Raw genomic sequence first — 23,317 nt, 5'->3', positions numbered from 1 at the left:
CAGCGTAGTGGATTTGATTCGCGAGGTCTGGGATTTGGGATCCACATGACCCAGAGTCTAACTTACATAATCCGGCTATTAGTAACCAAGACCTATCCCTTTTTGTTGCCTGACCTGCTTCAACCTCTTTGGAAAGGTAACTTTCCAATAGGACAACAATGCATCTAAGAAGTGCTTCCTTAACGGACATGGATCCCTCCAAAATCAATATAGTCAGGGAGATTACGTGCTCTGATGCGTCTTCAATATTCGAGGCAGATATGGATGGACAAAAGTATGCTTTGAAGCTTTTCCACGACAACGGCGACCCTGGATATACCGAAAAAGGTCGTGATTTGAACCGATTTCGCTGCGAACTCAATGCACATAAGAAGCTTTTTGCCTGTGGTGTTTGTGCGCGCAGTTTCGTTCCAAAATTCTACGGCTACATCAATCGAATGGATCCCGCAGCATTTCATCCTGCTTTCCAACATTTCTCTCAAGACAAGCTCAAGCCTAGAGCAATATTGCTAGAGTACCTCCCAAATGCAGAGAGTTTAAACTGCATTAACTACTCGGATACGCTCTATCCTCAGGCAATTGAGGGCATGAAGGAGATACACAGGGCGGGCGTTCACCACAGAGACCTCTACCCGAGAAATCTTCTCCTTGTTCGTGGACAAACTGATAGGTTGGTCTGGACTGACTTTGATGTTTCAACGACCTTCACCGACTTTGGGCCTGAACAGTTGGCCCGCTGTGACTACGAAATTGCCCTCGTGGAGGGATTTGGAGAAGCACTGGTAAGGACTCCGCTGCTCCCTATGTTGGAAGCAGTTAGCGTGCTAGAGGTTCCAAAAATAGGATTATCTGGGTCGCCTTGGTCGAACTTTCATTCTGCGCGTTACATCTCGGTAGAGATAGTCGACGATATCTGCTATTATTGGAAGCTAATAAAAACACGTGAGAGGTTCACGGCCAGCTCGATTGTCACCTTTCAATGCATATACATTTCGTTTGCTGCATAATTCTTTGTAGTCAATCGCCTTCCAAGATCAGTTCGTAGGTATAAGTCTCTAGCGCCAATTTTGGAAGGTAGAAGATTTTGACCTATGTTTGATGTGCATATTGAAGAGAAAATACCAGTCTCTACACTACGTAAGCTCTAGCAGGTCTCTATACGGACTTCTACTTCACCAAAAAACTGTATCATGTAATCGGTGCAAGAAGTCTCAACTCGCTGAATATAGGCTCGGTATCTACATAGAGAACTCCTCAGAAGAAACACAACCTTCTGCTCTAATGATATTGTAGCATTGACCGTCTTTCGCATTTGCAGAAGATATATTGCCGCCCAAAGACCCTATGCCGGTCTTACCACCAGAAAAAAATACAGTGGGGCGGACTTGGGCATTACCGAGGTCACGGAGTCGGGGATCAATGGAATCCAACTTTAATGCATTATCACCGCAATGATTCCTTGCACGCGAGGGGTACCTTCGGTGGTGCTCGACTTCGCTCCTCATATTTTTGACCTGGTGAGGTTGGCCTAGCCTAGGGCTTCTTCGGATCTTTGATGTGTACTTTGGTTGCCGACCAGCGCTGACCGATTGGCTCCCCTTACTCGAAAAAGCTTCCAAATGCTTGGAAGTCTCCCGAGAGTATTGGCTCCTGAGTGCATTCATAGTTCTTTCGGCGAACGAATCGCGAATACTACTCCATGACAGCTTTTGAGAGTCTTTCAACCTCAAGAGTCGACGCCCATCTTCGGGGGTCCACTTCCTGCGGGTAAAACCTGGCCGTGGTTTTACAGTCGTAGCCTCTCGCACTGAATTTTCCATTGCTGTGGTGCTTGTTGCGATGATGCCGTATGCGTGTTGTAGCGTTTTTGTTGCAAGCTGAAGCACTGCAAGGTTCTCTTTGAGAATTTCTGCACCCGCGAGGTCGTCAGAAAATTTGGCCTCAGCAGTGACTACACTGTAAGCGCGCTTCAAATATCCGATCGAGTTCCTTAGGCCTGCGAGATTGCCCGCGGAATCGCCCTCTGTGATTTCGCTTGGCAGATTTCCGGCTCCTGATTTATGTGCTCGTCTTCCTCGCGGCTTGTTCGCATTTGTGACTGTAGAAGTCCGGTGCCGGCGTCGTTTCGGAGAGGATATAATTGAATATTCCAAAGCTCGCTTCCTTTCGTTTGGATTACAATCTCTGTAATTCCCCCCCCCCCCCCCCCCCCCCCCCCCCGTCGCTTTGTCTGGTACCATCGTCCTCAAAGACATCGAAGACTCTCGTCGTGCCAGGGCCTTCTAAGCCAGTCACGGAGGCAGTATCTCGGGAGGAAGGATAAAGAGCGACTTCCTCGGGGTAGTCAGGATAATTTCCAGCGGCTGATGCTGCATCATTGAGATAGAGTTCAGGCGAATTGGCTCGAGGGGGCTCGCCGGGTTCTAAGATTGGAGAGACCGTATTAATTCCAAGGGGCATGGGAGGAGGGTGTTTAAAATATGTCTTACCGAGACTCAATGTACTGCGTTCTTCTTGTGGCACATTATTCCCCAGGGTGTAGTCTACTTCATTTCTTTCTTCTGGGGCGTCCGATTGCCTCACTACATCGGTAGTCTGGGTTTCTGAGCCGGTGGAAGAGCGTCTCACTGAAGCTCTTGGTAATGGCTGCCAAAATCTTTGATGGTTCAGCGTTACCATGGTAGGTAGATTCAAGAGGTTCTGAATGAATGGGAATCAAAGCAGGAGGCAGTAAAATTCACGTTCGATGATATTTCAAACAAATGCTGCAAAGGGGGGATAGTTGGGACTATTTTATTTGTTTCGATTCATCGTTTCAATCAGCCCGTGAGATAGAGCAGCGAATTGTCGACAGAACCGGCATAGATTCTGGATCTATCGACAAGGCCCCAGTATTCGCTGCAGCCAATCGCAGAGCCATTTCTAGCTGCGAGGGATCAGTTATAGGAAAGGGTTCCTAGGAATGCTAGCTTAATTCATTCAGTGGCAGATCTCTAGCCCGAAACTAAACTAGATCCGTCAGCCGATGTCGTCGACTTGCGTCACACGGCGCGGCGAGTTGTTCGAGACCTAGGTATACCACACAAAAAGAGGTTGCCCGAAGGCTGGTGCGAATGTTGTTCCTGGGATCAAATTGGCACAGTAAATGGAGGAACGAGGACAACGGTGAATTTTCGTGGATCGTTTGCTGGGTGGTGTCGGCAGCGTTAGCGAGAGAACGTGTAGCGACGTGGGAATACGTCATCTCCAGACCAGAACTCCCAGGAACACCGGTAGGCAGTGCGGTTACCATCGGAGCAGGCGAAAGCTAGAAGGCAAGACGGAGGGTGAAGGGGCTGATCAGGGGAGAGCACCGGGGTGAGCACCGGGGTGAGCGATCAGGTCGCTCAGTGGGCAGCTTAGGGCGGCGGGGTGACTAACTCACCCTGGAATCCGGGAGCCGATCACTTCCCGAGGCGGCAATGTTACCGTCAACATTATTACAGATGAAAAACACTAGACGACATCCGATAAGCACTGTCCATGAAAGATCTTGGTAGAAAAATAAATGATCAATCACTTAGATCTTAACTACACAATACTTTTTCTCTGCACGAAATTAAATAAAAAAGGCTCTTCGTAATGAATAACCACTTAAATCAATTTTAATGGTGAAAAAATTCCTACTTCAAGTTCCAAGATTTTAGGTACGATTTGTATAGGCATGTCATTTCAAAGGTACCTTTTTTTTTTAGAATTTAGTCCATACCAGGAAAAGGTATGGGAGCGGTAGGACGGCTACACTTCCTGGACGCCGGTTATCATCTGAGCGCGGGGGTCTTGTCGCCTTCCCCAAACCCTTGACTACATACATGGTTACTCATCCAATAATCTCCTCAGACAAATCTTGGAGCTTGTCTATATGTTGTTCCTATAAATTCTGTGTTAATCTCTTGCGACAGCTTCCAATACTATCAAAATGTCAAACGACACAATTGTAGTGATCGGGTCAGTCTAATACTCCCCGCACATATAATACATTGGAACACATCCATCCTCAAAAGAGAAGGGGGGGCGGGGAAACCATCACAAGACAACATAAATCAGCTGACAATACCAGAGCCGGCGTCATTGGCCTTTCCACCGCTCTTTATATCCAACACCATATCACTCCGACCCAATCCATCCTCCTCGTAGCTCGCGACTTCCCCTCAGAGACTTCCGTCAACTATGCCTCACCATGGGCAGGAGCCCACTACCGCCCGGTGCCGGGCTCCTCGCCGCAGACCCTGAAGGAGGCGGGTCAAGCGCAGCGCACGTATGAGTTCATGAAGCGGACTGCGGCTGCTGAGCCCAGCGCAGGCATCAAGTTCATCGAGGGCGTTGAGCACCTCGAGGCTCCGCCACCCGAATACTTAGATCAGCGGAGTTTGCCCAATGTCTACTCGCATCTGGATGGGTTTCAAGCTCTGGGGAAAGAGGAGGTCCCGGCTGGCGTGGTGTGGGGTGTGAAATACGCGACGTATGTGATCAACCCGCCTGTCTACTGTGCGTATTTGCTGCGCAAGTTCATTCTCAGGGGTGGTGATACGAGGCAGTATACGCTCACAAATTTAAAGGAGGCGTTTACTATGGCGGGAAATGTGAAGACTGTGGTCAACTGCTCTGGAAGTGGGTTTGAGGATCCGAAGTCTTTTATTATCAAAGGTATGTGTGTGCACATATGTGTGTGTACAATAAGAACGATGGTGATGGTTGTGTTTGAGATGCGCTTGAACGGATGCGTTCTGAATGTCCTTTAGGTCAAACCTGTCTCGTCCGTAATCCCGTCTCGAAGACCATTACTCGACAGAATGCAGATGGCTCGTGGTCCTTCTGTATTCCACGCCCCCTTCAAGGCGGAACTATCATTGGAGGCACGAAGGAGCCGAATAACTGGGACCCGAACCCGTCGCTGGAAACCAGGCAGAGGCTCCTCGCCAACGCAACCAAGTGGTTTCCTTTCACGCCCGAAAGCGGCGGGCAGTTCGATGTGATTCGCGATATTGTTGGTCGACGGCCGGCCCGAGAGGGCGGTCTGCGTATTGAGGCAGAGAAGCTCGCCGATGATCAATATGTAGTCCATGGATATGGTGCTGGTGGTCGCGGGTTTGAACTGTCTCGTGGTGTAGCGGAAGATATCGTCTCCGTGATGCTCGAGAAGAGGCTGCTGCAGGCCAAACCCTTGCTGTAAACCTATTTGTTGGCATTTGCGAGCGCATGCACTGTTTATAGAGAGCATTTTTTGCACAAATTTCTTGAGTTTGTAGATCTTACTGTGCAATCCGATCCATGGAAAATTAAAGGCTTCAGGATCATTTGAATGAACGAACTTTTTGCTACCAACAAAGTAATGAGGTGCTATCATAAGGTATCTCGGCCGTTGATTCTTCCGTCACATGGGACACAAATGACTCCTAAAGCCTTTGTGCCCCCGTGGCTAGCCAGCCTTGCCCTTTCCCTCTACGCATGACATTTTTAGAACACACGTATAGAGGTTGGAAAGAAAAGGCGACCAGCCGAGCCCTCAGTGATGAGCGAGGTTGCATACAAAGCAAGCAGTTTGGGCAAGCGATTGCAGCGATCGCTCGAAATCGAGATCCGACTCCATGGCAATACGAAACAATATTAAGATTGTATGTGGCCGGGGGAGAGAGGTCCTCAAGGGCCCACGAATCTAGTATCGTGAAGATATGGAGGGACTCAACCCACAGCTTCAGGTGTGACAGCTTCGGGTATACTAGTGGGTATGCTTGTGGGTAGCATACCACCACCGAGCATGAGCAGACGTTCTTCTTCCTTCTGTTCACGCAACCGCTCGGTCTCTCGCCGCAGGGCTAACAAGTTCCAGGTTCCATCCCCATCCTCGCCCTCCTCGGCCTCACTATCCTCCTCGTCCCAGTTGCCGCTCTCGAAGAGTGTACGACCAGTAGCCTCCTTAGCCTGCTGTGCTTGAGCCTCGGCGGCCTTCTTGTCCATACGTTCCTTCTTCCACTTGGCGAAGGTCTCCTCGTTGACGGGCGTAAGCGTGCCAGTGAGTTTGTGACGCTCAGAATCGAGCCAGTCCTCTAGAGTGAGGGCGTTCAAGGCCGATTTGTCCTTGAGAGCCTTCTCAGCGGCTCTCTGCTCCCTGGTCTTCAGAATGAATCTATTCAGGCTGTTAGTATTGCGTACAAGGTAAACATCAGTGGCAGAAAACATACCCTGCTGGTAAGCTGTGCTTGTACATGCACTTGTTTCCTCCATTTGGACAGGCCCAGAACCAACCGTACTTCTGGTTCTCCACTGCTTCAATGAAGAATTTGCACACCTTGTCGGTGGTTGTGCGCGGGTTGCCATGTTTGCTCAAAACGACACTGCGTAGCTTTTCCTCGTCCCAGTCATCCATGGTATCCTTTTGCTTCTTCTCGTCTTCGTCGACCTTCTCATCACGGGTGTCGGTGTACAGATCCTTCTTGGCTGCTTTGCGCTCGACATTGGGGTCGTGTGAGAATTTGCACTTCCGACCCTTTTCGCAGTGACCCTGCTTAAAGAAAATGCATAGTACAGTTTTCGGATCAACACCAAAGGCAACCTTCTGGACCTGCACGGGCTTGAACAGCTCAAGGTTCTCTTTCCTGGCCCGTTCAGCGGCGGCCTTCTCGGCCTCACGCTTCTGTTTTTCGGCGGCCTTCTTCTTCTCATCTAGATTCTTGTTGCTTGCGGCTTGTGCTTGCAACTGTTGGATCTGCTTCTTGGCGGCACCACCTTTTTTCTAGTTTAAACATTAGGACATGTTGGGGTATATCGCGAGCGGGTTCGCTTTTCGAAGGCTTCGAATCGAGGGTATGACGTACATTCTTCATACCAAAGGACTTGTCTTCAACGGTGGCCTTCTTCTTCTTAGGCTGATCGACCTTCTTTGGAGGCATTGCGACGGTTGGGCGGACGTAACGTCGCGGTTTCGGGGAAGAATAAAATTGTGAAAATGCGCCTGTCCAATGTGCGCCTCAGTTGGTGGCGATGATATAAAGCAAAGACGCTGATGAAACCCGAAAGAATGACAGGGAGATCCGAAGAAGAAGATGTCGAGTGCTGCGCAGTAATGCCAGGGTTGTTGTAGAGTGAAATGTTCTCGAAAACGAGGGGTGTGAGAGTGTGACGGTAATTTTTGGTTAACCAATGACGGTGCGGGTCCTGTACTCCGTTGGCTGCGACTCGAAATGTAAGAGACTGAACTGATGTTTGTAGAATTGTCTTCGGGTTCAATGTTTTAATGGAGAATCACGATTTCCTTCAACTTATATTACCAGTGTATACAATCGAGTTCGAGCAGGTGCTCTTCATCGTGGCATGCGTTCTGTGCCGCCTAATATTTGCCACACCCACAATAGGGCCCTCGCCATGCAAATATCAGTACGGCCTGCAAGAGTCTTACATGGAGCTCCATCGAGACAGTTTACCGGTTGAACTCCTTTATGGATGCATAGATGTTAGGCTTTCGCCACCCATCATTTTAAAAAAAAAGATGGATAGATGCCAAACAAGAGACATTCGACTTGCCAAATCCACCTGTTGTAGGGAGAGTGTGTCCTGAAGGAACACCTCCGTTACAGAGGCCACTTTCTATGAGGTTGGTTTTTCATTGCTTTCTTTTAAGGATTAACAACTCACATCCATATAACCATCATCGCGCCCCGGGGCCGCCCAAGAAGTCTAATCACAATCGTCGAGGCGTCATCTGTATACCTTCATCTACATTATACAAACTTACCGTGGAACCTACATACGTGTGTAGGGAGGTGAACCTACTGGTAACATAACTCTACGCGGGCACCTGGGCGCCTGCAATGACCACTCCTCACGCTTCATCAATCATTGGGATGTTTTCAATGAGATAGATCTACCATGTGTAAAGGTTGGCCTTGAATCAAAGCTGCCTGGTCAGAATAGCCTTGCAGTCAATGGGCGGCGAAAACTCAAGCAAATCCCTGTCTCAAACCATCATCCCGTGGGCGTCTTAAAGCACCCTCATTTTCGTTTCTGGTCGTCATAGATTTCACAGAAAGCAAGCTTCTCACATTCAAGAAACCTCCTGGATCTTGGTGGACTTTTGGCCCTCGGCCTCTTCGAGCTCGGGGAGATCCTCCTGCAGTATTGTATTAGTAGATGATAACAGATCCTCGATAGGAGAGTAAACTTACATCATCTTCTTCGGCACCCTCATCACCGGGGATGCCGCCCATACCGTCAGCCAGAGCACTGAGATCGGGCATACCACCCATGCCACCCATGCCGGCCATGCCGCCAAGCTTGGAGAAGTCGATGTTGCCTAGGCCACCGGCACCGGCACTGGGGTCACCACCACCCTCGCCACCGAAACCACCGAAGTTGTTGGCGTAGTCATCCTCACCAGCCTCATCCTGCTCATCCTCGTCCACCCACTGCATCCAATTAGTCAACATGCATCATAGACTAGAAAGAAAGCGCAAGCATACTTTGTCAAAGTTGGTTTTCAAGAAATGCATCTTCTGCTTGTTCTCGAGAAGGCGGGGCCAGAACTCCTCCTTAAGCTCCTTCTTCCGGAGAACAAGCTCGACGTCGCGGTCAGTGTGGTTGACTTTGGAGTTCTCGGGGTCGATCTCGGCAAAGAGGTCCAGAGAAACGTTGTATGTTACGCCCTTTCTGGAGGTGCCCTTGAAAGAGACATTCTTCTCCGTGATGCTGAGAGTAGCGTCGGCCTTGGGAACCTCGGCAACCTTGATGTTGACGTAAAGGAAGTTGCGCTCAGGGTCCGAGTCGGATGAACGCTGGGCCCATGTAACTTAGAGAATGCAGCATGTCAGCGCCTCGATCTCACTTAGAAACGAAATTGTAGAATTGCCATAGTGGATATTTCAAAACAGTCTTAAACATTGGATAACGTCATAGTAGATTCCATGCAAAATGTGCAGTCCCGCGTTCGAGAGTGGGGAAGCAGTAGAGCAGTCACGACATACCTTCGGGAGTCAAGGCTTGAGACATGGTGAATTAGAAATGGAAAGATAATTGGTAGAACTATGGAAAGGAAGGGAGATAGAAAGTGTGGTCAAAGAGAGGAGAAGAAGTGTAGAAGAAGCTCGTTCACGACCTATCCAAGTGCCGTGTTGTAGAAACTGGTAGAAGCGTGCCTCAGGCGCGAATTTTGTGGGACATCGTATTACGTCAGAGCTGACTCAGTTTCCGCTCCCGGCGGCTAGACGCCGAGCGTGGCACTTCCAGGTACCACTAGGCTTGAAATTTGACAGTCACATCAGTGTGTACTGATTTGAAGGCTGAGCCGAAGACCTTGCAATTCTGGTCTTCAAGAAGACTCTGCCATACATTACCTCGAGGGGTTAAAAACCACGCCAACATAGGCAACGAATTAGCCTTGCCCCACCCATCTCAAAGACGATGTCCTGGGCATGAGCCTTAATCGCTGATCACACCTCATTCCGAGACTGATCTCATTTTTCGAACACTCCCCACGCTTTTGATTTGCTTGGTTGTCTTTTTTTCCGCCGCTTTCAATTTCTATAGCCGCAATTTTACATTCATGGAGAGCCTCAAGGCGGTATTCTTTGGGCCCGACCCGCAAGCCCAGGTAGGCAGCTGGTGTAGCTCGTTAAGGATTGGAAATAAGACACTGACGAAGACTTACCTGTCAGATGAGAAAATGCAATGCTTTAATACGCACAAACACACGGCAACTCGACCGCGATCTAGCCCGGCTAAAACTCAGTGACAGCCAGACTCGCCAGCACATTGTCAATGCCTCGAAACGGGCCCAGCGAAACCCATCCCAGGCCAAGCAGGCTAATAATGACACCAAAGTCTTTGCAAGGGAGCTGGTGCGCATTCGGAAACAGACCACACGGTTAAATACCAGCCGGGCCCAACTACAAAGTGTGGGAATGCAGGTCAATGAAGCCTTCTCGGCGCGCAAAATCCAGGGTAGTCTTCAAAAGTCAACCGGGATCATGAAAGATGTGAACACACTGGTCCGACTGCCTCAATTATCTGCGACCATGCACCAACTATCTTCGGAACTTGTCAGAGCAGGCATTATCGAAGAGATGGTTGATGACGCCACTATGGACCCTTCGGTCTTTGAAGATGAGGAAGACGAAGCAGAGTCGGAGATTGAGAAGATCCTGCAGGAAGTTTTGCAAGGCAAACTTTCTCAGGCACAGCCCGTCACGGCACCACCTTTGGCCAAAATCTCAGAGCCAGAACCTCCCCAAGCCGAGGAGGAATTCGAAGACCAAGAAGCCACCCTCGCGCAGATGCGCGGCCGGCTGGAGGCTCTCAAGAGCTAGTACATATTACAAACCTAAAGCGTTATTCTTGTTTTTTTTGTTACTGAGTCGTCTGCTCCACGACTGTCGCGTTTGGAGTTGGGTGTGTGTTTTTCCATAGGCCATTCTCCAAGGCTGGGCCTGCACATAATGAATTTCCGCTTGTTTTAAAACAGTGCACAGTTGTATTCAATCTCACATCAATCTCACACGCAATAGGACAGCAAGTCAATTTAGATAACAAGAAAAACAAAGATGAGATCATTAGGTACTTTGGATCTCTTTGGGGCTCAGTAGCATTCATCCCGTCAAATTTGTTGATGTTGTTTGCACTGGGCCTGCCACAAAGGGTTTAGCGCAAAATCAGGCTACAACTTGCCCCCTCTCCTCACTCTCTCAATCCTTCCTTCTTTCAAGAATCATCCTTTTCAACTCCATAAACATACCTGCTTCATCCCGTTTTGAGAATCCACTGTGATCTTAAATTTTTCTTTGCACGCGACTTGAAATCCTAGGTTGCATACCATCCACGACACGTTCACCTAGTGACTTTTGCCGAACTTGCAAATCGCCAGCTTTGCTATTAGTCGCAATCATGTCTGCCAACCTTGATAAGTCCCTTGATGATCTTGTCGGCAGCCGTCGTCAGACTGCTCGCCACACTGCTCGCCGTCGTGGTGGATCCCGCCGCGCTGCGACCAAGCCATCCGCCGTTGGAGGTGTGAAGAAATCCACCAAGGCTGCTCCCAAGGCTGCTCACCCAGCCCCTGTCGCCCAGACTGGTTCTAGCAAGATTCTTGTCAGCGGATTGGTAAGTTGTTGCTCTTCTTGCGTATGTACTTGTCCATGTGCTAATCTCATCAGCCTTCCGATGTGTCCGAGGCCAATGTCAAGGTATGTTGATCTAAAGGCTCTCATGTTGGCTTCCACCGCCATCTCCTTTCTCGAGAACACTGCGGCGCAAACGATTTTGACCGGCCTTCCGACCTCTGTCTACCTCTCCCATCAATGGATATTCCTTGATGCATGGCACACACAGTTCGCTCCTACGTGTCTCTGCATATTATTCACATTGCTGGCGCTCTGCGAGACAACAAGACAAACTGTGTTGTAGTACGGTGAAAGGATGTACATTGCTCGTGTTGATTTCCAAATGGAAATTTACGCGCCTTGTGCTCTGAGTACGGTGCCGAGGATGATTGATGGACATTCATCATCCTGACCTCTCTTCAATCCCGCGCATTTTCTTCATGTCATTATTCTTTGAGATCCATACGGGCATCAGCGAGCGCATCAGTGGAACAGTGGTCAACAGGTTCAGAGGGCAGACTGAAACCTACCTACTTGAGACACCAATCTCAAGTCTCTCCGTTAGGAGTTTTGCTGCTATGGGGTGATTACCCATTTCAGTGACTTGGAGAAGACTGAACTATGTCTGGCATGGGCCTATTTTGTTTAGATGACACATTCATGGGCACAAGGATTACAGTTGACAAACTCTGCCTAACGGCAGCGACTTGAAAGGCTGCTTTTGTTGAAGAACTTGTTGTGGTGGTTTGATGGATTAATGGATGGAATATATACCTCATATCACTATGGATGTTTGTTGGTGTATTATATTCCATTGCGGGGAGCCGGATGGGGCTACAATTCCGGGGTTACATGATTCAATGTCAGGATGAAACAGATGATGGATTGATGCTGTGTGCTCGCTGATGCTCTCTCACCTTTGGCCGTGGTCGTTTGCGCCACCTTACGTCCGACACTCGAGAACCGCGCTCTCACTGAAACTTTCTGACGAAAATACTGATCGTCTTTGTTTGCGCTATAGGAATACTTCAACAAGTCTGCTGGCCCCGTGAGACGGGTCATGCTCACCTACAACCAGAATGGTACTAGCCGTGGCATCGCCTCCATCCAGTTCAACAGGGCAGACACCGCTGCCAAAGCCACCAAGGAGCTCAACGGACTCCTCGTCGATGGCCGCCCCATGAAGGTAAATCCTCTTGCTCTGGCTAACCACCAATGTGACATTAATTGACCTATATAACAGATCGAAGTTGTCTATGATGCGTCTCACGTTCCTACAGTCCCTGCTTCTAAGCCTCTCACTGAGCGCGTTGCGTGAGTTGATGTCCATTCTAGCTGTCCGCATTCACATACTGATTCATCTACAGTCAGAAGGCTCAGCCCAAGTCCGCCGCTACCCCCAAGACCAAGGAAAACAAGAACGCCGCTACTGACAAGGGAAGCCGCCGCGGAAAGGGCCCTGCTCGCCCCCGTGGCCGCAACGCTGGCCGTGGAAAGCCCAAGACTGTTGAGGAGCTGGATGCTGAGATGATTGACTACTTCAACACTGATGTCCCCCCAGCTGAAGGCACTGCTCCTGTCAGTGGCACTGTCTCTGCGGCCAACGCCAGTCAGGACATCGGCATGGCCGACGAGATTTCCTAGACGGTTCAAAGGCTATGTTTTTACTTTCCTCCATTGCGGCTCCTGCATGACACAAGTTTCGCAAATATTCTCGGGAGTTCTTTATGGTTGATGCGCGGGTCATATCTCCTTCTTTGCTTCTTTTGTTTACTGGCTGTGTTTCTCTACTCCTTTATCTTCTTTTTTTTTGCTAGTACCAGCAGGCTTAATTCTTTCATGTCTTTCGCAGAAGCCGGTGGGGGAAAGCATGTATCTACACTCACAATGGAACATTACAAATGATAGTCGATTTTTGAACAAGCTTGGAATCCCTTCAAAAGTTCCAAACCTCAGACTCCCTGCTAAAATAAAACTGCCATGCCAAACGCCGAATCCGACCCTTATATCCATCAAAATTAGAAATGCTGTTCCATCATAGATCTACACAGATCCACCACCTTTAAAACACACCAGCTCTGGTCATGACATCATGGAACTGCTCCAAAGTAACTCCAGCGCTCAACCCAGCACCCCCATTCCCTTCAAGAATCATATCCTTGAGCAGGTCATCACCCACACTATCCTCCTTCAAGTCGCGCGCAATGCGCCGCAGATGCGACAGTGTGATGGGGCCATCCGTGCCGCGCGTAAATAGCTGATACGCATCGTCCACCTCAGCAGCAATGGCGTCATCATCGCGCGACCGCAATTTGGCCGCTGCTATTGAGATAAAGGGACTGTAGGGCACGTATCCGCTTAGAGTTGGATCGAGGGCGGAAAGGATTTCTGCGAGTTCGGTTGAATCGGTGGGTGGGAGGCCGAGGGCACTGTTGAAGGGAAACTTGTTAGTGCGTTATATTCATAGATTGAGGGTAAGTAATTAAGGAAAGGGGCAGAGTAGCAGGTAGTGTCGATTGTCGTAGAGGTTAAGGGAAATCCTACACCAGTGCCTTGCGCACATCTTCGCGAGGAATGACTCCCTCCTTCTCGTCTGGGAAGTCTGTATTCTTGGCGGAGAATAGGTGGAAGACTTCTTTGATTTCGTTTTCTTCTTCAGCCGTGATGTTGTTCTCCTTGGCGAGTTTGGATGCGCGCCCGCGCTTTGGCGCTGCCGGTGCGGAAGAGCTAGCTGTGCCTCCGCGCTTTTTGGGAGGCTGCAAGGGAGTCAGATTTGGTTGGGTATTGAGGATATCGGGTTTTTCTTACCATGTGGGTATCGCTGACAGAAATTATGACTTTACAAGGATGTTGGCACGGACAAATGAGGACTTGTCCCCGGAGGTGATGAAGGGGATGGTGGCGATTGGGAAAACGATCTACGGATGCAGCACTTCAGCTTCACAGCTTTGTTATACACAATTTTGCGCACAACTGCTTCTTGAACGTTTTTGAAAATTGCGCACTCCTTTTTTTATCGGACTCCTAATCTACTAAGTATAGAAAATTCTACGATTGAAGCAGGTCAACATTCACGGGTATACGATCAGCGACTAGTCCTGTAGGTAGCAAAGCAAGAAATGAGATCGCGTCAATGAACAATTCTATACTCCTTTTGACGAATTAGAAAGATCAAGTGCCAAATATCAAATCCATACAAAGTGTAATAGAACACGATCGAAGGTGATGGCAGGCATCTTGCCGGTGCTGACGTTATCGGATTGGAGCCTACCCAGGTCGCACTCCAAGGATTCTTTGATCTCAATTTTCACTTCGAAGGGCTCTCTTCTATATCAGATACCTGTTTCATCATGGATGTCTCACTATATGTCTACGACCTTTCTAAGGCAAGCTTTCCAGTTCGGCAAGCGTTAAATGTCAACTAATGTTGAATATAGGGTTTGGCCCGAATGGTATGGTCGACGTGCCACTGAAAGCGAGCATTCTCTAATTTGTACAGTACTCCCTTACCCTGACAGGGACACAGATGGATGCCATATATCATACATCTATTGTTCTCAACGGGGTCGAATACTACTTCGGCCAGGGGATCCAGACCGCTGCTCCAGGGAGTACCCATCATGGACAGCCCATGGAGGTCGTGAAGTTGGGCACCACGGAGCTTCCAAATGACGTTATTGAGGAGTATCTGGGCTCATTGGCAACCATTTATACGCCTGAGGTTTGTTCATGAACAACTTCAGCAACGGAGCTATGGCTAATCAATTTTAGTCATACGACCTTTTCCTTCACAACTGCAATAATTTTACTCAAGACTTTTCAATGTTTCTTGTAGGTAAAAGTATCCCGGACCACATTATCAATCTGCCTCGCACTTTTTTGGAAACCCCATTTGGGCAAATGATGAAACCTCAAATCGAGATGGCTCTCAAAGGCGTCACTCAAGGCACTGGAACGGGTCCTGCTCCTGGGCCATGTGCTCAACCGACCACAGCGAAAGCTGTCCCTTCCGCACCCCAGCCATTGGCACATCCAGGAGCGGGCACAGTCCGCATAGTGAGCAATCTCAGTCAGCTACAAAGCGAGTTGTCTGGCGCTTCCCATTCCTGCGCTGTCATTTTCTTCACATCATCAACATGTCCACCATGCAAGGCTGTCTATCCAACATATGACCAACTCGCGGCGGAAGCGGGTGAGCGAGGTACTCTTATCAAAGTCGACATCGGCGTAGCTCGCGATGTTGGCATGAAGTACAGCGTGCGCTCGACCCCTACCTTTATGACCTTTTTGAAAGGTCAAAAAATGGATGAATGGAGCGGTGCGACCCCGGCCAAACTAGTGGGAAATATTCGTATGTTACTAGAGATGGCACACCCTGCCCACCCCCATCGTCAATTACGACTTCCTAGTCTTCAGCGAGAGATTACGACCTTTGTCATGTATAAGAAGGTTCCACCAATCGAAAAACTCCTCCAAAAACTCCCTGTCGCATTCAGGGAAGCCCACGGTGTCGCACAAGTCATTGAATTTGTGAAACTGCGCCACTCAACCACCGGACCTGTCGCCGATATCAGAGTCCCCGACTTGCATACATTTGCTACAACATTGACCTCCACGTACTCGACGCTTCCCAGTGGCAGTCATTTTGCTGTGGTTGATCTAGTTCGTCTGCTTCTGCTTGACCCACGTGCAAGTGGCTACTTCGCCGAAGAAGCCCAACATGCAACCCTTCTAACTCTCCTTGCACCGCTATCCCAAGACGATCTATCCTCATGTCCATACAATCTCCGCATCGTGGCCCTCCAACTAGCCTGCAATCTTTTTAGCACACCTCTATATCCGGAGCAACTCATATCCTCCTCATCCCCACTCCGCGAGACCTGCCTGCGTCTCGCGACCAACTCCCTCCTAGACTCACAAACCAGCCTCCGCGTTGTCGCCGCCTCTTTTGCATACAATCTTGCCTCGTTCAATCACAATGCTCGTTTCGACGGAAAGCCTGATCCTCTGTCTGAGGAAGATCAGGTAGAATTGACCGCGTCATTGCTTGAGGCTATCTCGCGTGAGGATGAGAGCGTGGAATCCTTGCGTGGGTTGTTGTTTGCTCTTGGCCTTCTTGTTTACGAAGCTCCGATGGATGGGTCTCTAATTGATCTTTGTCGCGCTATGGGTGTTGCGGAAACGATTTCCCGAAAGAAAAAGGTTGAGGCTGTGCAGAAGGAGCCGCTGCTCAAAGAGATAGGAGGAGAACTTTTTAGCAAGGGACTTTAAATATTGAATGCGTCCATAATGTCTAATCGAAATACACATCAACGCGAATTTCTCGAAACATCGGCAACAAAGTACTGAGCCACATCTTTGATTTTTCTTTCTAGCAACCTGTGTGCTGTTTAATCAACAAATAAACTCCCTTCCGCTACTAATGCAGCATGGGCAGCGAGTTTGATAGTGGACATCCTCTTCCCGTCCTCATCCAAGAGCATATCTACAATGATAGAGATATCCCCTCCCTGATCAATCTAGATATGATGACTCCACCCTTCTGGCCATTCGATAGTGCAAGGTAAGCCCCAAAAGAACATCCACCCCTACCACTAACAGGATCCTCTAGATTAATTACGCTCATGCACACCCGAAGATCTCAAAGCACCAAATCTCCCTCCGTACGTGATACAAGGTGCTGGTGATATGTGGCCCCGGTCAATGACAATGACCATCCCTCATCGAGATCAAGCTCTGGATTTCCACCGGGCACCACACTGGCGATGAAGCTTTTTCTTTCAGTCAGATATATCAGGGCATGTGTGACAGTGTCGACTACAGATGCTACTGGTGACATATCTGCAAAGCCCTGCAGATCCGAACCCGAACTCAGACTTGCTTGAACAGACAGGGTATGGCTGGCTGTCGCATCCGACCAGTGTATTTGAATCTTGTGTGGAATCTCAGCAGAGACAACCTCCTTGGCTGTATCATCCATGATATCGGAACCGGTCCTGCTTTGGTAATTACAGTGAGGGTGTTTGAGCGATTGGGAGCATCGGCCAATACCTAGCGGAAGAGAAAGTGGTCAGCGCTAATGATGGGATTGCCAACAAACTACATCTCGTTGGCACGTGAGAAGATGTCTACATGGTGGTTCCTATCCCCTGCGACGAGATATAAGAACACTGTGTCGAAGAAGTTGGGGTCCTTGGCGATTAGCTGTTTTTGTTCTTGTGACAAATTGACATCGCTGAGCTTCACAATGGCCACAGGGTTGCTTTTGAACCTGATTAAGTCGATTAGTTGCCATTTGTTCACCCGCTTTAATCCGACAAATGGAACTATGCCTCTGTGATTTGAGCACGTTAAGGGTGAGTAGAGAAGAATTGGCGCGTACCAGTTTGGCATCATTCTGGACTTTCATACCACATGGTGTCTTTTCGTCCCGAGATGATGGCAATTATCTTACAAAAGAAAAGCTTGCCAGAATAGTTTTAATAAGAATTGCTTTGAAGGATTAGGGCTGCAGTTGTGATTGCCAAGCAGAAGAGTTGATGTCGGCTATCATCGGTCCAGTCTAAGCTGCATACAACGTCATGCGGGGAGCAATAGTTCAACTCCGACACATGCTCATTGCTGTATTGGACAGGGCGCAAGTCAGCTTTTCAAATTCAAGAGCACAAGCTTGGAGGAATCTTCCCGGATAAGATCATTCGACCCCTTCACCGACAACATCTCGGTATTGTCCTGAGACCCATCTCGGCTACTCTCGGTATCAGTCATCACACACTGGACGTAGCCCTCAAGAGATCTACGGCGGGGAAACCAGTTGAAGATCTTGAACGCCAACAGCACATGCTCTGTCTCCCCTTATCCATGATCATGGCAGAGAATCTAACCCACCATATCGTTGCCGTTGAGGCTGTCCATTGCCCAATCCCTGAATTTGATCTGCCAGGCCCACATACTCGCGCAGTCCACCGATGGACCGATCCTGTTGATCTGCCCAGCCGCGTCAAAGATGCTACAATCATCGCGACAACGACGACGCGCCTAACGGCGGAGACACTCAGCGCCGAAGTCACCCCCAAGCTCCGCCTCATAGCAATCATGGCGACTGGCACAGACTGCGTTGATGTAGCAGCTGCGTCCGCACGAGGAATCACCGTGTGCAACTGTCCCGGCTCGAACATTGACAGTGTCAGTGAACACGCCATTGGGCTTTCCTTCGCCACTCGACGGAAGTTCATTGAGCTCCATAATGCCACAGTTGCAGTTCATGTGGACTTATCGCTTGATACTGAGTGAAAGACAAACGGCTCATTACTCAGTCGAGTTCGTGCACCTGATGGAAAGGCTCTGTTGTTGTGCAGTGATGAAACCATGTGTATTGTTGGATACGGATCACTAGGCAAACGAATCGAGGCCCTGGCAAAGGGCCTTGGTATGAACGTGATTGTCGCAGAGCGTAAGGGTGTATCTCCTCGAGCGGGCCGAGTTATGTTCGAAGATGGCTTAAAAAAGTCGATTGTGGTTGTTTTGTGCTTACCCCGAAGCGTGGAGACGCTCAACATGATCTCTACAGCGGAGTTGCAAAATTATGTCCCCCCGTGCTGTGTTGGTGAATGTTGCAAGAGATGGAATTGTCGATGAGCAAGCACTGCTCGAAGCACTCAAATGTGGGGTGATTTCAGGTGCGGCCACAGATGTTTACACTACAGAACCTGCTGGGAGAGGCGATTCCCCATTGTTAAGCCCAGAAGCAGCCGGGTTGAATTTGGTACTGACACCTCACCTAACCTGGTATTCTGAAAGGACGTTGCAAAACCTGCAGACTTTGCTGAAGAGCACGGTTGAGAAGTGGTGTGTCGGTGAGATCATCAACCAGGTGCGATGATGACCAAGAAACTTCGGCCATTTGTGAATACATTTGGCACATGGATTATAATCGACTACCCTGTACAGAACTTGGAGATCTGGGGGAAAATTATACCGGTCACCTTGGATGAATGAACACAGAACGCTATACGACGGCCTAAGATGCAAACATAGAGAGATATACCAATGACACATGTGATAGACGGCATGAATCCAGTGGCAACCTCATGGCAGGACCAGTACAAAAAACAGCCCACACTTAGTCAACTTGGGCACCTAGGAGTGATTTGCTTCAAGCACTAGGAGGACTAAAATATCTGCCTGAAGTCACGATACTACAAAAAACGCACCCATGAATATTGACAAGATCGAAGGCGCACCTTCATACCAATCGGGGTAATCCAGGTGCAAGGGCACTTAGACACCCCGGATTATTCCAATGAGCAATGTAGGGCTATTGCTTTGAGAACCCTACCAAGATATGGATTGATCGGTTCTGATGATGGTAATCTCCGCTGCATACTTTGTCCGAGCAACCAGGTGTTTCATGAAGGTCAAATCTGTGTGCCACCATCAGGTGCACTTGGTTAATTGTAAGCGATTGACTGGAGACGTGTCGTAGCGGTGGTCGAGTGCAACTCCCACTATGTTCCATTTAAGGTAGGGTCAGATCATACGCAAGCTGGCCCCGTCGCAATCGTTCCTCCTCACTTGCATCCTCAAAGGAAGTGAGAGAAGGTATCTAGATGATATGCTATGAAGTTGTATATGAAACTTGAAATCTTTGTCATGCGTGGAGAGAGAGAGAGAGAGAGAAACTATCTACAGGCACTAGCTAGATAGACTAAGGTACCGGGTCCGGGAGCAAACAGGGAAGTCACATGACTTCCAATAGTTAAGATGGCGAGCCAGATCTGCAAAAGCGATTCCATATGGCTCTGCAGTATTGCAGTACTCTAGCAGTGACTCAAGTATCATTACCAGAACGGTTCTACCGAAATAATGAAGTGGTGAGCTGAAACGGATTGCCTACACCCACATGAGTCAGCTCATCACATGCCTCCACCATCTTGCTCGCCCTCACCCCAAGGCTTGCGAGTTCCTAACGATAGCGACTCACCGTCACCAGTCCTCCCTAGAAGGTTTTTTGGACTTCTCAATACCATTGTCATTAACACTTAAACAGCATGAGTTGGTAAGGAACCTGGTGATCACGCTTGTACGGCATTATAGCTCCGAGAAGAACATTCGGAAGGGCTATCGGCCTGCGGCACTTATCTAGGCTACTCTCGAGCACGTTACATCGCCCGATACCTTTATGACTTTCTTCCTCACTACGGGGTCGTCGGCCTTTAATTGGCGGTGCTTTGACACTTCTAAGCATTCTTTAAATTGGAAGAGATTCGCGAGATGGTACTCTTGTTACAACCAGCGGCCTATACCATCTTAGTTATAGATAGTTCGCCACTGTGGATCATATCATAGATAAGCTCATGGAGCCATCTTTAGTTGGACCACTCGTGCTAGATTGTCAAGTGCGCCTCCCGAGGAAAGCTACTTCGGATGAGGGGCATGGAGATGTCGCATGTAATGAATTTACAAGGTAATACATGCTTGAAATTACTATGTGCCCTACGTACGAGGAAATACCCATCCAACTGTCGGAATAACTCCCAACATCGACTAGTGTTTCTTGGCAGTAGGGCTTAATAATCAATAATTAGTGTAGGCGGTTGCACCAGTTTCGGGACGTACTGTATCGTGCAGTAGATGCTTAGATATGTAGTTGTATACACGGAAATCCAAAAACATAGAAAAACATCCTCTCATATACTGGCAATTTTGCATAGACCAATCGATAAGATTCTTACAACATAGTTGAGTAATCCCTACATAGATTCTATGCTTACGGGCTAACTTATCACGCACTGCATTCTCACTATCATTTTCTTACAATTTACTTTCGTCTGTTTAACGATATATTAAAGAATTAGAGATTGCGACACGCCACCCCCTAGGTCTTTGTCCTATCTTTATCCGACCTTATAACGTCTATAGGGCTTGGGACGAAGTCAGCGTATCCAATCCATTCGAATTGCCTCTCGCTCTATAACCGCTCGCTTCCGGCGCGGGCCTTTTTTTAGAACCCTTTCTTTAGGGTCTACCTAGCTATCTATCTAGGAGCGTAACGTATAAGCTATAAAATCGATAATAACTCCTGAGTTTAAGGATTTTCTTAGCTAACCGCGAAGAAAGTGGGCTCGATAAGTTAGTGCGAATATTATAACTAGTCTAGTGAGTGATAATCTTTGATGGTAGAAGCTTTAAAGAATTAGATAGTAACAGCGTTAGGTTCTAACTACTATCTAGGCGCGCTATCATCTGGTAATTGATGTGTGATTTCAATTATAATCTGCCGAGATAATTTGGAGTTGGTAAACCAGAACAGCAGAGTAGAATCGTATGCCCGACCAACCTCATAAAATGGGGTGCCCAGCCTACTTGACATCGAATCTTTACCCTATGGAGTGGCGTAACACCTCCACGACAAATAGCATTAAAGGCAGAAGAAATGAACCAAGAACGATGGCAACAGCGGATAGCAATGTTAATAGCGAGGCGGCTACTGCGGGCAACCCGGCTTTCTCGAAAATCCCACAACACCGGACTTGTACGGAACTTCTCCTTGTGATAGATTAGAGACCAGGAGCGGTAAAATCCAAGCTATCAACCAGTGCCATTTAGACTTCCAGGCTAAGTGCCAACTCCGGATGTACATTTCTTATTTAACCGCAGCCGACTAATCCCGTCCAGAGGGTGAGGGTGCCAGAGGGTGAGGGTGGAAGTCAGCATGATCGGAACGGTGAAGTCGGGTAATGTTGGGAGGGCCCTAAATTGGACGAAAACAACCGAACCCCAACCCCAACCGTAACTGAGTGGTATTCTGCGCTCTAATTAAACATTAATGTACAGGTACACAAAGTCCATGATTATCAATCATTTGGCCCCGTCGCCGATTGACAAAGCCGCCACAATCTCACTGTTGCACTGTTAGTTTAGCAATGACGATGGCCAGTGGGGCATCATGGTATACATAGGCAGCAATAAGCTGTTAAAGCCTCACAGCTCGGGGTTCCGGGCTCGACGCTGACCGAGGTGAGGCGGTTACTCAAGCGGGGGGACACGAGGCGGGCAGGACTGGCGATCGGCTATTGGATTGTTCTGTGTCAAGGGTGTACGATTTTCGGGCGATAGGTTACATCTACATCAACGTGGCAAGGACTTGGCTGGGGTAGAGAGAGGAAATTTGATGTGTAGTTGGATTAAGGGATGTTGGATCAGATTGCTACTTTGGCTTATTTTAGGCTGCTAGGTTTATGTGGTGATTCGGAATGATACTCTTGTTTCAAGATATGGTCAATGGGCTTAGTTCAGGCTACCTAATGTACTAAGAACGGCTACTGACAACTGTGATATGGTGCATATGGCAATCTTCCGAGAGTAGATCACAGAGGTCTGGAACGCGGTTGAAAATTGCAAAAGATCACAAAACGCCGATAACGAAAAACAAATGATGGGGTATACAAGGCGGGGTATCTGAACAAAGCGCTGGGAAAGACAGGTTCATAAAAAAAAAAAAAAAACACCCGAGAGCAATCAAAAGAAAAGAAGAAAGAAACACCGGGTCTCCATGGATGCAAGCCTGAGGGTAGGCAAAAAAAAGGTAAATGATGTCTGAATCAGGCGCTGCAACTCCATGCGAAAACATGATCCTCGTGGGTTGGGGGAGATAACGGATTCGCTGAAAAGGAAAAAAAAGGAAGGAAAAACAGAACACAAATGAGAGAGTTGGAAAATGAGTCAGAAAGCCAAATAAACCAGCGGTGTGTGCAAAGGGCAAGATGGAAGTGGCAAGAGGTGACAACCTTGGAAGTGCCCAGGTGGGATTTCTGGAAGCGCCGACAGCGAGAAATTAGGTAAGCGCGGGGGGGACAATGGACCCATGGATGACCAGATGGGTCCCGAAGTCGGCCCGTGCAGGGCCTAGGTAAGGTCGCATTCAGAAAATACCACCCGGTAAAGCTTAGATGTGGCTGACGATCGACCGTGGCATGCTGTGCTTGGGAGATTGGGATCCCAATGTGATTCGTAAGTTGGAATGAGGCGATTTCGCGGGTATCACGGTTGTAGGAGAAAAATGAATTGGAAGTAGGCACCGCTTGGTGTGGGTCTCTGCAACCCTCGGAGGGATGCGGGGTGAAATTAAAAGATAAGGCGAGGTAATGACATGACTGTGAAGAGAATGTGGCGTTATTCGAAGAGCGCCT

At 48.6% G+C, this 23,317-nt stretch overlaps 12 protein-coding genes across 12 annotated transcripts; 7 read left to right on the top strand and 5 right to left on the bottom strand.

Moving 5' to 3' along the window:
• Positions 1-260: 260 nt before the first annotated feature.
• Positions 261-786, top strand: Pdw03_3314 (Protein kinase-like domain; the record flags this gene model as incomplete). The annotated part of the gene is made up of 2 exons (XM_066100453.1): positions 261-670; positions 729-786. 2 exons carry the CDS (start codon positions 261-263, stop codon positions 784-786), a joined length of 468 nt encoding a protein of 155 aa, XP_065955853.1.
• A 452-nt stretch (positions 787-1,238) lies between these two features.
• Pdw03_3313 (uncharacterized protein) lies at positions 1,239-2,679 on the bottom strand (the record flags this gene model as incomplete). The annotated part of the gene is made up of 3 exons (XM_066100452.1): positions 1,239-2,098; positions 2,238-2,423; positions 2,490-2,679. The coding sequence occupies 3 exons, from the start codon at positions 2,677-2,679 to the stop codon at positions 1,239-1,241; spliced, it is 1,236 nt and encodes a 411-aa protein (XP_065955852.1).
• Positions 2,680-2,993: 314 nt separating this feature from the next.
• Pdw03_3312 (uncharacterized protein) lies at positions 2,994-3,292 on the bottom strand (the record flags this gene model as incomplete). Its single annotated transcript, XM_066100451.1, has 2 exons — positions 2,994-3,004; positions 3,070-3,292. 2 exons carry the CDS (start codon positions 3,290-3,292, stop codon positions 2,994-2,996), a joined length of 234 nt encoding a protein of 77 aa, XP_065955851.1.
• A 666-nt stretch (positions 3,293-3,958) lies between these two features.
• On the top strand, positions 3,959-5,212 carry Pdw03_3311 (FAD dependent oxidoreductase superfamily; the record flags this gene model as incomplete). The annotated part of the gene is made up of 3 exons (XM_014676830.1): positions 3,959-3,987; positions 4,100-4,686; positions 4,782-5,212. The coding sequence occupies 3 exons, from the start codon at positions 3,959-3,961 to the stop codon at positions 5,210-5,212; spliced, it is 1,047 nt and encodes a 348-aa protein (XP_014532316.1).
• Positions 5,213-5,721: 509 nt separating this feature from the next.
• On the bottom strand, positions 5,722-6,929 carry Pdw03_3310 (Zinc finger, CCCH-type; the record flags this gene model as incomplete). Its single annotated transcript, XM_014676831.1, has 3 exons — positions 5,722-6,166; positions 6,222-6,772; positions 6,855-6,929. The coding sequence occupies 3 exons, from the start codon at positions 6,927-6,929 to the stop codon at positions 5,722-5,724; spliced, it is 1,071 nt and encodes a 356-aa protein (XP_014532317.1).
• Positions 6,930-8,080: 1,151 nt separating this feature from the next.
• On the bottom strand, positions 8,081-9,021 carry Pdw03_3309 (Hsp90 binding co-chaperone (Sba1), putative; the record flags this gene model as incomplete). The annotated part of the gene is made up of 4 exons (XM_014676832.1): positions 8,081-8,146; positions 8,202-8,441; positions 8,496-8,821; positions 8,997-9,021. 4 exons carry the CDS (start codon positions 9,019-9,021, stop codon positions 8,081-8,083), a joined length of 657 nt encoding a protein of 218 aa, XP_014532318.1.
• A 553-nt stretch (positions 9,022-9,574) lies between these two features.
• Pdw03_3308 (Snf7) lies at positions 9,575-10,337 on the top strand (the record flags this gene model as incomplete). The annotated part of the gene is made up of 2 exons (XM_014676833.1): positions 9,575-9,622; positions 9,687-10,337. The coding sequence occupies 2 exons, from the start codon at positions 9,575-9,577 to the stop codon at positions 10,335-10,337; spliced, it is 699 nt and encodes a 232-aa protein (XP_014532319.1).
• Positions 10,338-10,911: 574 nt separating this feature from the next.
• Positions 10,912-12,770, top strand: Pdw03_3307 (Nucleotide-binding, alpha-beta plait; the record flags this gene model as incomplete). The annotated part of the gene is made up of 5 exons (XM_014676834.1): positions 10,912-11,127; positions 11,181-11,210; positions 12,148-12,312; positions 12,370-12,440; positions 12,494-12,770. The coding sequence occupies 5 exons, from the start codon at positions 10,912-10,914 to the stop codon at positions 12,768-12,770; spliced, it is 759 nt and encodes a 252-aa protein (XP_014532320.1).
• Positions 12,771-13,188: 418 nt separating this feature from the next.
• Pdw03_3306 (EF-hand superfamily Ca2+-modulated protein) lies at positions 13,189-13,937 on the bottom strand (the record flags this gene model as incomplete). Its single annotated transcript, XM_014676835.1, has 3 exons — positions 13,189-13,555; positions 13,671-13,882; positions 13,935-13,937. 3 exons carry the CDS (start codon positions 13,935-13,937, stop codon positions 13,189-13,191), a joined length of 582 nt encoding a protein of 193 aa, XP_014532321.1.
• Positions 13,938-14,476: 539 nt separating this feature from the next.
• On the top strand, positions 14,477-16,397 carry Pdw03_3305 (Thioredoxin, putative; the record flags this gene model as incomplete). Its single annotated transcript, XM_014676836.2, has 4 exons — positions 14,477-14,512; positions 14,564-14,578; positions 14,626-14,847; positions 14,898-16,397. The coding sequence occupies 4 exons, from the start codon at positions 14,477-14,479 to the stop codon at positions 16,395-16,397; spliced, it is 1,773 nt and encodes a 590-aa protein (XP_014532322.2).
• A 158-nt stretch (positions 16,398-16,555) lies between these two features.
• Positions 16,556-16,813, top strand: Pdw03_3304 (uncharacterized protein; the record flags this gene model as incomplete). The annotated part of the gene is made up of 2 exons (XM_066100450.1): positions 16,556-16,689; positions 16,738-16,813. The coding sequence occupies 2 exons, from the start codon at positions 16,556-16,558 to the stop codon at positions 16,811-16,813; spliced, it is 210 nt and encodes a 69-aa protein (XP_065955850.1).
• A 1,180-nt stretch (positions 16,814-17,993) lies between these two features.
• On the top strand, positions 17,994-18,419 carry Pdw03_3303 (D-isomer specific 2-hydroxyacid dehydrogenase, catalytic domain; the record flags this gene model as incomplete). The annotated part of the gene is made up of 1 exon (XM_014676837.2): positions 17,994-18,419. One exon carries the CDS (start codon positions 17,994-17,996, stop codon positions 18,417-18,419), a length of 426 nt encoding a protein of 141 aa, XP_014532323.2.
• Between the last annotated feature and the right edge of the window lie 4,898 nt (positions 18,420-23,317).

Source organism: Penicillium digitatum, chromosome 1, assembly GCF_016767815.1.
Source record: "Penicillium digitatum chromosome 1, complete sequence".
NCBI classification, from domain to species: Eukaryota; Fungi; Ascomycota; class Eurotiomycetes; order Eurotiales; family Aspergillaceae; genus Penicillium; species Penicillium digitatum.
This window is presented reverse-complemented; position numbering and strand designations above follow the sequence as displayed.